At 40.6% G+C, this 16,957-nt stretch overlaps 1 protein-coding gene across 4 annotated transcripts in view; it reads right to left on the bottom strand.

The window, feature by feature from the left end:
* The window catches only part of ecel1 (endothelin converting enzyme-like 1), a 56,988-nt gene that overhangs the window by 22,229 nt on the left and 17,802 nt on the right, over window positions 1-16,957 (bottom strand). For all 4 annotated transcript variants that reach the window (XM_026192231.1, XM_026192232.1, XM_026192233.1 and 1 more), the window contains one exon: window positions 1,548-1,770. In XM_026192231.1, coding sequence (XP_026048016.1) covers window positions 1,548-1,770 — 223 coding nt within the window. The remainder of the gene's footprint in view (window positions 1-1,547; window positions 1,771-16,957) is intronic.

Here is a 16,957-nt window from a genome sequence, read left to right as displayed (position 1 = left end):
AAGAAAGAGGAAGATGATGTTTTGAGTGATTTTTTTAAATGACTTAGAGATGCTCATGGGATTAGCACCACTTCATCTGATGAGAACTTTCCCTACTGTATGCTTGATCATATAAATCCTTCCTCTCTGGTCTTTTATTAATCAGAAAGGCTCCACTAGCTTGAAGCATTTTTGAGATTTACACTTAGTATCTTATTAGAATCTTGAATGGAATTTAAATTTAAATTAATTGCAAAGTGTAAAGAAAGTATTCAGCACCCATAACTTATCCAGTTGGGCCAACTTTCTTTATGTGTTATAGAGCTTTGGTAGAGTTTTAAAAGGTTGCAAGACAGATAGCTGATGAGGGATGAAGCATGTACAGTGGACAGTGAGAGTATAAGAAGATGATGAAAGGGAGATGATGGAGAGCTTAAAGATAGAGCATAGGGTTACAGAGGTTAGAAATCCCATTGGGAACCATATCCCCATGTCCCAGAGTAGACATGGGACTGAGATGAGACTATGTATGGGGAAAGATTAATTTAAGCTGAAAGCGAACGGGACCAGAGGGCAGAGGTGAGGGGTTTAGTAATGACTGACCTAGGCAGAAAGCAAAATAGCGCATGAGAAGTAGAGACTAGAATCCAGGATTTTCAGATCCCACACCATAAAACAATGTCAAATCACATGGCACACCATCAAACAACAATCTGGCTCGAAATTTTCTCCAGCACCCAGGTTAGAATGACTACTTTAAAATTCTTTTTTTTAATCTATTGCTATTTTGCACTGCGTTGTCTCACTCGCGCATGACTATATAATTTCTTCTTCATCTTCTGTTTCACCAGCAGTTAGCAATACATTTAATTGGAGCAAGAAGTTGTACTGCCCTCTAGTGGAAGAGAATGTAATTGTTCTGTCCGTTACTCACTGCCGGTTGCTTAGAGTACCAATCAGGTGAAACCAGACATTCTTCCACGGCACACCTCTGTGCCACAGCACAGCGATTTGGAAACACTGGAATTGCATGTAGGAACAGAAACAGGGGTTTCATGTTTTGTGCTAATAATGCATCATGGAGTAAATGGTGCAATGGTGAAACTCATAGCTACACAGTGGGGTGACCGTGGTTCACGGGGTTGGGAAGTTTATTTCAGACAGTGTATGAACTGAGGTGCTGCACCTTGACCCTGTATAAGATCATGCACAGTGGCTCTAGTAGAATGCAAAAATTAAACTTTGTAATTTTTCACAATCACTTGTGAGTCACCCAGATTATTTTATGACTTCTTTTCTTGAAAAATAATGACCCCAAGTTTGGTTAAAACATTACAGTTTTGGGTGTATGAATTAATAAACTTATAAACGTAGTTCAGCAAGGCTGGGTCTCTGTTAAGAGCCTAAACTGCTAATACATTCAAACTGATGTAATATCTGTCGAGTTTCTAATGTTAAAAAAGTGGATTCAAGTCTGAGGCTGATTTCCTTTGAAAACAGCCTCTTTACTACTTTACCATCTTTACCACTACAGCGCCCCCTACCACCAGTCCACCCAGATTCCAGACCTTAGCCCGGCTCTCTGAGGAGAAGTGTTGCTGGACGAACAGGGCTCCCAGGGCCATGCCGAAGTGTTTGTTTGTCTGGGTGAGGCAGAGCCTGCCTAGTTCCAGCTGCTGCTCAGTGCCGTCAATCTCTCGGGAAAACTCATGGATGGTGCTGCGGAAGGCCGTGGACAGATGTTCACTCAGTGCTGCCACAATACGCCACAGCATGTAGTTATGAAGAACCCTAAGACAGAGGGCACAAGAAGTAGCTAGTTACATTATGTAGTTTAAGGAAAAAATATACTTTGCAAAAATGTTTTTGAGACATACGTTTCTAGCAGAGAACCTTACTTAGATTAGATATAAAATGACCTCAAGGAAAACAGTGCAGACTTCTATAAATAAGACTCCAGCGTCATGTGATTGTGTTTAACATTACAGGAAAAGGATAAAATACTTCAAGTGGCCCCTGGTAATTAGAAGTTGTTGCCAAGGATGAGATTTTAAATCTCAAAAATGACAGAATCATACCGTCATGACATCTAGCAAAGTTGTAACATGTTTTTAGTGTCAGTATAACAGACTGATGGTTTGTGGAGCTGACATTACAAGCAGGAAGTGCGAATCACTAGTATGGTGTCCATCCATCGGCTGCATTACATCCTGCAACACCTTGACCGCCCGGGAACGTATGCCAGGGTCCTGTTTGTGGACTTTAGTTCGGCTTTTAACACCATTGTGCCTGAACTTCTCTCCTCCAAACTCTCCCAGCTCAGCGTGTCACCAGCTACCTGTCAGTGGATCACCAGCTTCCTGACAGACAGAGAGCAGCAAGTGAGGCTGGGGGAGATCACCTCTGAAACTCGGTCCCTCAGTATTGGTGCCCCTCAAGGATGTGTCCTCTCACCACTACTGTTCTCCCTCTACACTAACGACTGCACCTCCAAGAACTCGGCTGTTAAACTCCTAAAGTTTGCAGATGACACCACTGTCATTGGCCTCATTCAGGATGGTGATGAGTCTGCATACCGGCAGGAAGTTGAGCGGCTGGTACTCTGGTGCAGTCAGCACAATCTGGAGCTGAACACTCTTAAAACTGTAGAGATGACAGTGGACTTCAGGAGACATCCCTCAACTCTGCTCCCCCTCACCATATCAGACAGCCCTGTGTCAACTGTGAAGACCTTCAAGTTCATGGGTATAACCATCTCCCAGGACCTGAAGTGGGAGACCAACATCAACTCCATCCTCAAAAAGACCCAGCAGAGGATGTACTTCCTGAGACAACTGGGGAAGTACCGTCTTCCACAGGAGCTGCTGATCCAGTTCTACACTGCAGTCATTGAGTCTGTCCTGTGCTCCTCCATCACAGTCTGGTATGGAGCAGCCACTAAACAGGACAGGAGCAGACTGCAGCGGACTGTACGGGCAGCAGAAAGGATCATCGGCGCCCCCCTGCCCTCCATCCAGGATCTGTACCTCTCAAGAACCAGGAAACGGGCAGGGAAAATCATCACAGACCCCTCACACCCTGGACACAGACTTTTTGATCTGCTGCCCTCTGGCAGACGGTACAGAAGCCTGCAGACCAGGACCACCCGACACAGGAACAGTTTCTTTCCCCTTGCCATCTCCCTTCTTAACAGTTGACCTGTCACACTGCTCCCACTGCCAGACTGCAGCTGCACCTTATGTACATTCTGTAGTATTCATTCTACCTCATTCATTTCTGTATTTTATGTATACAAGTTTAGATTAGTTATTTATAGTTGGTTTACACAGCTTTGTGTATGCATGTGTAATGTGTGTATATAGACACGTGTGTGTGTGTGTGTGTGTGTGTGTGTGTGTGTGTGTGTGTGTGTGTGTGTGTGTGTGTGTGTGTGTGTGTGGTTTATATTGCTGTGCTTGAGAGCCGCCATCTACCGGAACCAAATTCCCTGTATGTGTCTGCACATATACTTGGCCAATAAACACGATTCTGATTCTGATCTAATGAGACATTATTAAAACAACATTTAAATACCAAAGAGCATTACAGTCACATAACTACCACCAAATTCAGTCCTGTTGCTATGACACACTTTTAATGACAAACAGAAACAAGCTGAACTGTATTTTATAGGATACTGGTAAATACTAAAACAAAAGCATAAAAAGAGAAAAGTCAAATACTCCCTTGTGTCAGTTTTAAGCAAATTACCTAACATTAGCTAATTTTAACTAAAAACTGCTAGTTAACGGGTAGCAGTGAAAATCCTGAACTATACCAGAGTGTATTCATATTCCTTTTGAATAATGATTTTTACTTCTAAGAACAAGGCTGTGTTACTTTCAAAACCTAAATAGCATTGCTTTCTAGCACAGTTACGCCTGTGTTCTCTTTGTAAAGTGACATCCACTATATCTAACAGTAATCTAGTCCCATCTGGCCCAAACTGCTGTTTTTCCATCTGCCCTCAAAGCCATTTAAGAGTCAGAAAAGTCAGAGAGAAAACAAGAGGGAGACAGTGATCGAAGAGAATAGTGAGCAGTGAATAGTGAGGAGTCAAGAGGGCCCAACAGTTAAAGAACAACTCCCTCCAATCCAGACTGACTCACAGCAGAGGGGTGACGAAAATGTCGAGCGGGAGGAAAGAAAATGGATCATTCATTTATGTATTCAAGCTGTGTCTTCTTCGATGAAGTGCTGGTGTGTCCTCGTGCCCCCACTGGGAGCAAGCATCTACTCTGCCCTGCGGGGACAAATGCCCTCTCCTCCTACTGTGAAGCTCCATGCAAACCTCGAGGCATATTGTTGTTGTTTTCCTCATTTTTATACATAAAAAAAAAATTCCCTTTGCGTGACAGATATTAAATCAAAAGCGCCTTGGCAACAGCACCCTGAGGTCTTGCCAGCAAAGCACTTCTGAAGTGAATTTAATTGACGGGAAAAGGAAGAGGAAGGCAGGAAGTGGAGGGAGGGAGGGTAAAAAAAAACAAAAAAGGAGAGACTCAGGTGGTATCATCTAATCAGCACGAGTTACAGGTGGGGCTTCTTTGTTTCATTAGCTGGTTTTGTTGTCAAATATTTGTTCCACATTACTGAACATGGACAGGTGTGAGTTTATTTTTTTAAATGCATTTGAGTATCTGTGTATGTGTGTGTATGTGTGTGTGTATGTGTGCGTTTGGCACAGGGTGCCCAGCAGGGCAGCCACATGTGTGGAAGTCATCTATATGATAATAGTAAAAGTACAGCGTCTCTGCTGTTTGTGTGGGAGCGATGCGTGAGCTGTTTTACTCGAGGCATCTTTGAGGAACAGTAATGACTGTAATCTCTAAGAGTAAGTGCGGTTACTGAAACCCAAACTCGCATCTAAAGTTTGCTCATTTACAGGCTCATAATTTTGTTTTAGGAGGCTTCTGGAAAAGGTTTTGTAGGTAACAAAACAAAAACAACAAAGGGAGGCACATCCATCACACAAAAACTTTTTAAATTCTCAAAGAATCTAAAACATATATTTACAAGAACAGACACTTTTAGGGTACAGTTTAATTAATGTGCTAGTGTAGATATCAGTTGTATCTGTTTGCTTTCCAGGGGAATGTTCAGGTTTCAGGAATGGGATAACACATGCACCACCCGGCACCACTGGTTTAGAGTACTGTTAATTACATTGTCTCTTACATGACCATCAGGTGAGAACATGTAATGTACCTTGGTACTTTATTCAAGTACTTTATTAAAATAAAGTTTTAATGTTCTTGTACTTCTTATACTTGTGTTTCTGTTGTGCCAATTTTACCTCTACTTCACTACATGTTGTGTGAAACTATTAGATGCTGTCAGTACCATTTATTTTAACGTCTTAGTTAGCTTAGCAGGTTGTTTGTTATCCACACCACCTACTCTGTGCCTAAAAATGAAAGTCTGCTTTAATGCACTGAAGTAAAAGTACTTTTTTTAATCAGAAAAATTACTTTATTTTATCATAAGTAACAGCAGTTGGTTCTATAACCAATCTAATCATAGATTGGTTATATGAGTAATATCAGTATTAGATTACTAATACTGATATTACTGCGCTAAGCAACATTTTAGTATTGTAGCCATAGGCTGTGTATAAAAAATGGACATCATGTCTGTCTTTCTCACATTAAGACAGGGACATAAAATAACACATTTAGAAACTTTAAAGGTTAAAGTTGAATTTAATGTTTAGCATAAATCAGCAAACTTTCCCCCCCGAGATAAAAACTTCAGACTTTATAAACATTGCATCACATGATTAATAAACTCTTTCAAACACGTAAAATGTAACACTTGATAAGAGTGTTTTCGGCACCCTCATCCATACTGACAGGCACATGTGTGTGTACTTTGCTGCGATTCCATTACTGCACAGAGTTAAATGAAAGCAGTGTCAGTGAGAGCGCTGCACAGATCAAGTCTTAATCACCAGAGGACTGAGTGAAGGCTCATTAGCTGAATGGATTTTAATGGGGCTAGTTAGGGAGATGAAAAGACACTGTCCCCTTGCACTGCATCAGCGCATTACTGCAGGTAATGACCCTGACGGTAATGGAGGAGGGAGGGCCACCTCTCTTCCAGGCTTCACTAGAGGTAAACTATAATTTTGGCCTGACAGGAGAAACGTCTTGCGTTTGATTATTTTGTTAAATCATAAAATTAAAGTGGAATAATGGGATTCGGGCACAAGGCTTTAGGTTGCAAAACCAAAGCACAACAGAGACAACAAATCACATATATTTATACCTTTTAGTGGGGACTTACCCAAATTACCTGAGTGTAGCCTAACTGCACATAAATTTCAGCTAAACTAGGACTCAAATCATGCCTGCTGAAAGCTATAGCGCCATAAAATCTACTGTTTGGTAAACCACTTATTCGCAAAATGCTTTACGGCTACACTGAGCGTACTGTACATTTTTAATGGCATCCCACCCAGCAGGAAGTAAACCCTCCACTGCTGCTGCCCCACTTCTGTGTGCTGAAACGCACAAAAAAATGACAGATTCTCCCGCTCGCCTTCGAATTGCACATCCCAAACAAAACCGGATTCCCACACACACGCCCTCAAGAGTGACAGATGAACAGACGGAGCAGACAGAGGGAGCCGCAAGGGAGGAGTGTGTGTGTGTGTGAGAGAGAGAGACGCTGGTGTTGTCATTATGCTTTCCCCTTCATTGGAGGCCTGCTCATCTGGCTAATGGGATTGGCTGCAGTTGCCACTGTGCGTGGGGACCACATACACACATGCAATGGAGGGAGTATGAAGAAGAAGAGAAGGGTGGATGAAGGATGAGGAGACATGCAAGTGTGATTGCTCTTGTCAGTAGATTTGTATGATGAGAAAGACTTGAATGTGAGAACATGGAAGAGAAGAAGAATAAAGAGAAGGACCTTGGCTGTAGCTGCCTGTAAAGATGGAGGGCTTGCAAAACTGGCAGTGGACAAAAAAAAGAGAGAGTGAGAGCTGTCAGTAGCAACCTGAAACCACTAAGGTGAAGAGGAGGAAGGGAAAAAGAGCAATAAAGGAAGTATGCAAGATGGAAACACCTGGGAAGGAAGGTAAAGAGTGACAGGCAGATGCAACTTAAAAAAACAACAACTTTGGAGACAGTATAAAAAAGGAAACTGTCTGGAAGTAAATGAAGCAAAAGAAAAGGAATCAAAGTCAGAGATAAAAAATAATTGATGAAGGAAAGAAGCAGTGGTGGAAACAGAAAGTAGGAATAAAATGGAAGGAAGAGAGCGAGGAACAAAAAGAAAGCAGGGTGTTAAAACGAAGAAAGGGTGACTCATTAATTTTTAACCAGCCATCCTGTCATCCTACAGGCGGCTCAAGCACCTGTCTGTGCCATCTCCTTCTTCGCCTGTGACCTTTTCACCTCTCAATGTATTTTTTTCAGTTCCTTGACTTTAACAAGAATCCAAACTATCCTGCTTGGTTTTTTTTTGTATTTGTATGAATGTCAGCCTGTGCTCTTCCTTTGTGTGTGTGTCTGTGTGTTAGTAAGTGATAGAATCCAGTAGAGAACAAAATAGTTTCTGTTTTTTTAAGTGATCCATTAGTGGCCTTGCGAGAAACCAAACCTGCCCTCCATCTGCTCTACAGGATGATGACAACTGCCCAGCACCTCCGCCATGACCTCTTACTCCTGCTGTGTGGAGCTAACCTATTTCACTCTGTGGTAGTTGACAGGAAACACATGTTTGGAGGGAGAAGTTTCTTACTACAACTGCGATGAAAAAGGTTATATTTCTGTTTTCTTTTCCCACATTATGCATTATGGTACTTATTTGAATTCTGAGATGGACTGAAACACTAATTCTGCAATGGGAATCACCCTGTTCATGCAAACCTTAACCTTAATTTTGTAGGATAGCGTCAATACATGCTGATAGAAAGAATACACATCCAGAACTAGTCTATACTTTTTTCTTTTTTTTTTTGCATCAAGCACTTCACACAGAAAGCAGGTGGAAAATGTGTGTTGTACATAAAAGGCACCCCTCTTGCCTGAGAATGCAGCCAACAAAGAGGTGCCAAAAACTGCAGTTTCTGTCTGGAGCAGCCACTTAAGGCTGGCTCCAAAAGCAAGTCAATCCCCAACCACTGACATGTTAAAATCACAGAATTAACAGCAATAAAAAGCATGTTTATTTGGTCTCTATGAATAGTAGTGATGGGATTTCCGGCTCTTTTTAGAGAACTGGCTCTTTCGGTTCGGCTCACTAAAAAGAGCCAGCTCTTTCGGCTACGAACCGGCTCTTCAGGTTGTTTTGTTGCTTTAATTAATTTATTATTAACAATAATATAAAATCATGCACTTTTTTCTTTACTAATGTAAAGAAAAAAGTGGTTTTATTTATATATGTTTATATATAAATTAGAGATGGACCGATCCGATATTACGTATCGGTATCGGTCTGATACTGACCCAAATTACTGGATCGAATATCGGCGAGAAATAAAAAACTGTATTCCGATCCATTAAATATCAAAAAAGCACCTCACAAAACTTGCTACACGGCGTAACTCGGCTCATAAACGTAGCACATTGCAGCAGTATGCATCACGTGATAGAGCGGCTGTGTGTATTTGTAGCCTCACCAGCATTTCATCTCCGAGGAAGTTATCCCAGAGAGAAGTAAAGCAACTGTGTAAGTTCATCTCTGAATGTTTGTAAAGCATTCCCACGTTAAGCTTAACAACCGATATATGGAGCGACTGCCTCTTCTTGCTGCTACTTCAATCATGAAACTGCTTAATGATCAGCTGATCGGCTTTTCTGTCGGGAGTCCGTCTCTCTTCTTTGTTTTTGGCCCACTTCTCACCAGAAAGAGGAAACCAGCAGCTGAACAACAGCAGCACGTTTAAGCTTGATAAGCTGTTGTTAGAATTTATTTAATATTACTTTCTAAACCAGGATCTTTTTCTACGTAGCTGACGGCTGGTAACTGTGCAGGGGCGGATCTAGCAAAGTTTAGCCAGGGGGGCCGATAGGGCATGAACAGGGAAAAGGGGGCACAAAGACATACTTTTCTTTCTTATTCTCATTTAAAATGTCGAGCTTTTAATAAATAATTATCTGAAAGTTTTAATCTGATGTAAGATATATAGAAGTCCATTACTGTACATAGTAACTATTAAGTCTAATATACCCTAGTAAGCTATAGTACTTTTTCCTTTAGGAAGGTACCATCTGTGCAGTCTGCAATTCTGTTGAAGAAAGATGTTGAATCTATTTAATTATTCTTGAAAAATAATTTATTTCTGTGCATTTTCCCCCTGCATCAAATTAAATTTGATTACATCGATTAAGCATCAGGAGGTGGAGGGTGGTTCCTTATTTTTTTTTGCTGGGAGTTTGCAACCCTATTAGTTAGGTTGCTTAATATTTATGCTAAGTACTCTTTAAAATACCAGAATAGGGAGGATGGAATAGGTTTAAGTTTATTAGATTGATCAGTGTTGCTGAACTATGAAATATTTTGGGTGCAGTGTATTTTTTACATACAGGTATAACAGAATAGCTTTAGTGTTGTTATTTATTTAAACTTGAGTATAAACTTATACAAAATGCATATTAAAAAAAACGTTTTATTGATTAAAAAACACACTATATCGGATTCATATCGGTATCGGCAGATATCCAAATTTGTGATATCGGTATCGGTATCGGACATAAAAAAGTGGTATCGTGCCATCTCTAATATAAATATATGCGGTGGCCCCTAGAGACAAAACACGTACAAACTCCAAAACACATTTCTAGCATGAACTGAACATCCTTTATCATCTGCAACTGAAAATAGTTGTGGATGATAACTATACCTTTCTACGCTGTTGTCCCTGGCTCTCTTTCTCCCTCCTGCTCTGTTCCTGTGCTACTGAGTGTAACTACCGCCCCTCCCCCCTCTTCCCAGCGTAAAGCACAAGGCTCGCATGCTGAGTGAAGCGGAAAAAAAGTGCGAGAGAGAGAGGGTGAGAGAAAGAAAAAAAAAACAAACCCCCCCCCGGCTCGCGATAAGGAGCCGGCTCGCCTAGTTCACGTCAAAGATCCGGCTCTAAGAGCCATTTCGTTCGCGACCGACCCATCACTAATGAATAGACTGGCCCTTCTGTATGATGCAGCTGATCCAACTTTATTAAGACTTTAATTTAGGGTCACTCTGACTGGGAACATGCTGACCCAGACAGCTGAGGCCTTGCTTCTGTTAATTCCTGGAGAGTGAAGTGGGCCTCTCGACAGCCTTAGTACAGTTGGTACCTTTTGGATCAATTTATGGGAAATTTAATGTAAGTATCTCAAAAATATTACATGTTGTCTGGTACAGACTGTGCGGGAAAGGTGAATAAAATTAGGACATTTTATTAGCCTGTTACTTAGCACTTAGCAGTGGTCAGCTAATAACATTACATTACAAAGTTCCTCTAGAACACTGTAAACTAGCCGTATGATAGTTTATGTTAAAATTCCATCATTTAGAAGTATTCAGTTTGCAATGTCAAGCAGCGCTGTTTTCTTATGATAGTATTTTGCAAAACATGCTAATATGCGTATTTAAGGTAAACCTACATAGCTCTGCTAGCAAGGACGATGACTCCTATATTAATTGGTTAATAGGCACCTTTGGTTATTGTGACATCACTGGTATCACCCCAACCGGTTGCAGCAGATGGCCCCGCCCCTCCCTGAGCCTGGTTCTGCCGGCGGTTTCTTCCTGTTAAAAGGGAGTTTTTCCTTCTCACTGTCGCCAAAGTGCTTGCTCATAGGGGGTCATCTGATTGTTGGGTTTTTCTCTGTATCTACTGTACAATATAAAGCGCCTTGAGGCGACTTTTGTTGTGATTTGGCGTTATATAAATAAAATTCAATTGAATTGAATTGAATTATTGGAAGTTTAGCTTCACCTTCATGTTATCGGTAATTTTTATTTTGAAGCATGTGTGCAAAACTGGAAAGACCTCTTGATGTGGAAGCAAGTCTTCATAAGTTATGCTAATGAGCAACATCCCTCAAGAAATCGAATAGCTCACCATCCACCTTTGTTTAAAACCTAATAATGAATTTCCTGTGAGACAGAACCTGAGATGGACTGAAGGTGGGAGGAAGATGACAAGAAAGAAAGAAAGATAGTGAGAGACTTGGTGGTACAGGTAGGATCATTCGAGGACCATGGATGACGTGCAGATGGAGAGAAAAGAGAGCGAGAGGTGTTGATGGATTGAAACTGAGCTGTGGGATAGACAGATACAGTGAGAGAGGAGGAGATGGAGAAAGATGACGAGAGTTGGGAGAAAGAAACAAGTTTGTTGAGGGAGAAGAAACAAGAAGAATATCTGACACAATGAGGGAGAGGGGGAAACGGAAGAGTTCAAATTTTTACCACTGTTGGTGCAAGGAAGGCTATATCTGCCAAGAAAAGAAAAGAATATATGAAATAACTATTACGAATGGAAAGAGTAAAATCTTTTGTAAGCCAGTATCATGACGCAAATACAGAAAAACGTTTACGTTTAAGGAAATATATATATGGGATATTGCGTCACACTTCTCTTTACACTTTTAGTTAAAACCCGTCAATAAATGCTCAAATAGGTGTTCTAAAATCTGTGACAATAACTTTGACAATTCGTCAGGATGGCTCTATGATATTTGAGTCCATCTGCAGCTCCATGCTATTGTATTAAATGAAATTAATGAAATTAATTTAAAAAAAGGATTTGTTTTTTTAAATAGGGTACACTAAACTTACTGGACAGATAAAAACGTTGCTTCATCTGAGACTGAAGCTTTTACCTTTCAAATGAAATATAAATATTGGCTGCAATCAAGCATAAAACTCAGTGAAAGAGCAATGCTAAACTGCGTAGTTACAATAAAGTTTGATTGATTTAGGAAATCTTACTATTGCTTTTTATTTAAAACCGAAAACCTTCGTAAGTCAAATGTCTAAAAAACAAAAACAAACCCAAGTTAGTTGAATAATTCCCATTGATACATATTTATTTCATAGGTTTTATGCTTATCTAACATCTATTTCCCTATCAGAAACAGACTGCAGTGTTTTAAAGGTCATCAGTGTGCAAAATGGGCAAAATTCACTAGTACAGTTTAGAAATATTAGTTTGACTTCAATGCAGTCTAATAAATGGCACTTGTGGTGAGGTGGAGGACTGGAGTGAGCGTGTCATCTAGGGCTAGGCCACATGTGTGAGAGGTTTTAATCTTTGGTTTTAAATGGAAGCAGTTCAGACTGCTTTGAATCCGAAGGTTGTTTCTCCTTTGTGGCAAAGTGAGAACAGCATATCAAAATTTCTTTTCACGCGTACAAATGGAACTGAAAAGTTAACATTTCAGATTCTATCTTTTTCTTCTTATCCAGTTCAGGGTTGTTGGATGGCTGGAGCCTATCCCATCTACCATACTGGGAGAACATACAAACTCCACACAGAAAGCAATCAGCCAGTAGGTAGTTTCGATCCCAGGACCTTTTTGCTGTGAGAAGGTGCCAGAGTGGTTAGCACTGAGGCAGTAGTGCTACCACTATATCACCACGATGCCCCCATTTTAAAATCAGTGTTACTGAGTAGGTTTAGGTATTAGGCTGAGTTTAAAGAAAAGAGGAGCTAAAACTTCTTGTCAGACAGCGGGTATACTGACGGGCCACATACAAGCCAGTGTAACGTAAAATAGTATTTTTTTGAACTGTGAACCATGCTTCTCAAATGTGGTTCGAGAATAAAAAAGCTACAGTAAGAAATGAGCATAATGGGTCCCTTTACACACAGTGTTCCCAAACACCAGTCAGTTTAACAAGCAGAGGATGAACTGCAGGCAGGTTTACCGGGATAAATACTGCATGTATTGAGTATAAGGTGTGCAGCTCCACACTAAAGCCTATATCTGCCGATTGTTATAGCTGACTGCGTGCATGAGTGATAAAAGAGAGAAAACACAGGCTGTCAGATAGTCACTGGTGGAGAGAACAAAAGACAGAAGGAGAGGATGATTGAAACATTGTGCAGAATCTGTTACTAAAGCCATCGGGGGGATAGATGGACGTACCACTACAAGAGAAGATTGGTAAACAACAAGGGAAGAGACAGAGCATCAAACCTGGAGTCTGCAACCCGAAGAGACATGAATTGGTGGTGCTAATGGATGTGATGGTGGCAATGGTAATGGTAAGGGTTAGGAATCCCTTAAAGATATAAAGCTTACAGTCTTGTGATTATTTCACAAAGAGAAGACTTTGTGAAATAATAGGAAAGAACCTGTTTAAAAAGTGGAGCAAAAACAGATGAATTGACAAAATGTGATATGGAGGAGATGCTTTCACTGATGGCACTTGGACTAAATCACAGCAACACATCCTGTCATTCGTAGAAGCTAATGAAAGTAAGCAGGGATAACACAAAAGTGAACAATCACCTTTATTTAAATCCTTTAAAATGGATGAAAGGGGAATTAAAAGCCAGCAATAACTTAAGTAAAAGCATTTAAAAAATGCCCAGCAATCATTCATCTTTTGTACTCTGTGTCTTACCTCAAGCTACACTACGCTTTTGCAGCACAGTCTAGCAAAAAATACATCATGGTGTTTGTACTTGTCTAGAAATCACCCGACCTAGGTGCATGTCAGAACACTAATGTCTGGATGCAGTGGGAGATCCCAAAATACTCTTTAGGAATTGAGTAAAATTCTTCTGTGATAATCACTTATCAGAAGATTTCTTCTGTAGCTGTTACATTGAAGAAGTCCCCAAAATAAAACAAACTTGCATTTTTGTTTAAATGATGGTTGTATTTTGCTGTGAAAAACAGGAAAACATTAGCACACTGACCCCAGAAAGTTGATTCTGTTCATCAGGACGTAGTGCTTTCGGTATGTTAAACATTTCATCACTCAGCCTCAGCTGCAGGTTTCCCCAGCCTCATAAATGGTGCAGTTGCATAATGGATACGATTAGCTGTGAGCTCAGCTTCATGATCATTAATATGTAAATTGTCACGACCATCCATGGTATTGTTCTCACAGAGTTAGGGAATGGCTGCAATCACAGCAATGTAACATGGTGTAAGATCTTCTTCGATTCAGGAATGGTCATTCTATTTTCACATAAATGGCCTCCTTGACTCCTCATTTAAACCAGTGTTCCTTCCCCTCCAGGATGTGCACATGCTCATTATTAAACAAGTGGCCACTGGCCTGGAGGTTTAAATAGACCACAGAGTCCCAGCCCACTGTGGTAGCTCTTCTGTAGCTCCCAGAGGTTGTATGGGTTCCCTGATGTATAATTCACGGCTATCCTCCAGGCAACTCTGTTTGTCCCAGGGGACTCGATCCTTGAGGTGGACCAAATTTTGGCGCAGTGTGTTTTGGGGTTTGAAAGCCACCGAGATGCAGTGTTTTAAAAAAAAAAAGTGTCTCAGCTGTACACCTGACACATAAGGGATCACCAGTGGTTTTTGCCTAGACAGCAATTGTCCTTATTCTCTTCTGGGTTGCCTGGAGCATACTTTAGGTGCCTTCGCAGCTTTGATAAATGTTTAGCTGGATTAGCTACATGAATTCAGGGCCTTTTTTAATATGGCTGCTGTGTCTGTGGGGATGGTGTTTGTGTCCTGATGACACACAGTTGTGTTCCAGTGGATGGTGAGAGTTAAACGGTAAATACTGATGTTTATGCAATGCATTATCTTACAGGTTGAGTTTGTCCCCCATTACCGATGGAAATTTCACAGTCCAAGAATGCTAGCCTGTCATTTTTCATATCTTCTGTGGTGAACTTGATGTGTTTGCTCATAAGTTAATGTGAACCTTGAATTGTGGTACACCCAATCCATAGATTTGATTGTTACCCAGGTGCCATCAACATACCTGAACCGATCACTCGGTGGGGTAACAGAGCCTTTTCCCCACTGTCTCCATATACTGTTAACCACAATGTGTGATACTGGGGAACCCATGGCGCACCCATGTTTTGGTGTGATGTGAGTGCCTTCTTGATGCTGATATTGGACACTGGAGGCTTTGTATAACTGGGACAGGCTAAAGCTTTCATCCACAGTTGCAGTTGTCGCCATCGCTCTACTTTAACATTCGTATCTGCATCTACAGTGTTGTTATTTGTTATATTTGATTCTGTGGCTGTGATCAGTTCTACTAGCATATTTGCCTCTACATGAGAGCAAAGTTCGACCCCTTAGGAATAATGTCTTTCTCTACCTGAGTGAGTTGCTGTCAGACAAATTCTTCACCCACTTGTCCACTACCCCTGTGGCTTGTTGTTAAGGAAACTCTCTACTCTATGCTGATGTTTCTGGTGCCCAACAGCTAGATCCTGCCCGGTCTTACACTTTTCCTTCTGTGCTAAATGACCCTTCCTGGTAAATTTGAGCACCTGTTGAAGAGTAATATAAGTCTTTGATGGATCTGTTCCTCTTTCAATTGAACACATCACCTGATCAATGGAGAAATTAGTTAGTCTCACCTGCTCATTTAGCAGCTGACTCTGTGCCTTCTGGAGGACTTTGTTAGCTTGGTGGCCCTTGACAGATGATCTCAGTGTAGACTTTTAGGAGCAATCCCACACTGTCTGCATCTGAGACTGGATCTCAGGTGGTAGCTATAGTCTGCCGTCTTACATGCCGTATGCTCATACTCATGTACCAGCTTTAGGCAGTCCTTGCCAAAGTGAAGCAAAATGTCTTGATACGTGCTCAATCATCCAAGTAAGGAAATCCCAGGAAGTTGATTCTGTTCATCTGGATGTCACGTTTTCAGTGGGAGAAATGTTTCATCACTCGTCTAACTGACTGCTTTAGCCCACTGAAAAATCACCAGTGCTGAGTGATACAAAGCTCACAGTGAAACTCAGGCTTTCCTTTCAGTCTGTTTAATGTAGGCAGTTGCCATCTGTCAAACATCTGCGCTTCATCTGTACCTTCAGCCGGGTGTGTCCAGAATGTTCTGTACAGTCTGAATATTAAAATGTGATTTTTTCAGATTACAGTAAAATGAGTGATTGGTATATATTGCTGTTTAAAAACACTTAAAGAGCTGAAGTCACTGAAGAATAACTATTATTCAGTAACTATACTAACACTAGCAGTTCTTTTAGGCATTATAACATCATATAACATTCTGACAAATTTGCATTGGTTAATTCCCCTTATACATACCAATTCTGATTTGTAATTGCAAACTTTAATAATTATACCAAGCTGCAGGATGTCAGATAGCTAATTACTTGTTTGTAGAGTTGCACTTTGTGTTGAATTTTTTATGTAATATATCCTAAGATCTGTTATAAATTCTTCCAGGGGGCAAAAGTTTTCTGTTGAAGGTAACAAAGCTGGGTGGGTTGAAACTGTACCACAGTCAGTTATTTCAGCATTTCTTTTTTTTAATGACAAATCACACAATCATTAGCAAATGAGCCTTAATACAGACTAGAACTAAAAAGCTTTGTGTGACAGAGAAATTCAGATCTACGTAAAGCTGGACAGTCAACTAGATCAAGCTCTCTGTTATTCAGAGGAATTACTCAGATATTCAAAGTGTGGCTTGTAGGAAATTTGGTCTTCACTTTGAAAAACACTCATGCTGAATTGTATTGTTCTCATTCCGATTAACAAGCAAAGAAAATCTATTAATTGGGTAATAAACCTACACTGAGTGGGACGTAATTGAGAAAACAAAAGCAATCAGTCATTTCCACCATAGTGTCAATATTGCACATTATGATCTGTGAGCTTCATGAATAGTATGACAATATGACAATATGACATTGTGACCAACACAACCCCTGTGGAAATGCTGACTTTTGTTACTATTTCAATGTCACTCCATGACCTCTAATAAAGTAGACATGTTACAGTCTGACTTTTCAATTGATTACAAATCTTGT

This window comes from Astatotilapia calliptera, chromosome 14, assembly GCF_900246225.1.
Source record: "Astatotilapia calliptera chromosome 14, fAstCal1.2, whole genome shotgun sequence".
Taxonomy (NCBI): Eukaryota; Metazoa; Chordata; class Actinopteri; order Cichliformes; family Cichlidae; genus Astatotilapia; species Astatotilapia calliptera.
The sequence above is the reverse complement of the archived record's forward strand: the minus strand, read 5'-3'. Positions and strand labels throughout refer to the sequence as shown.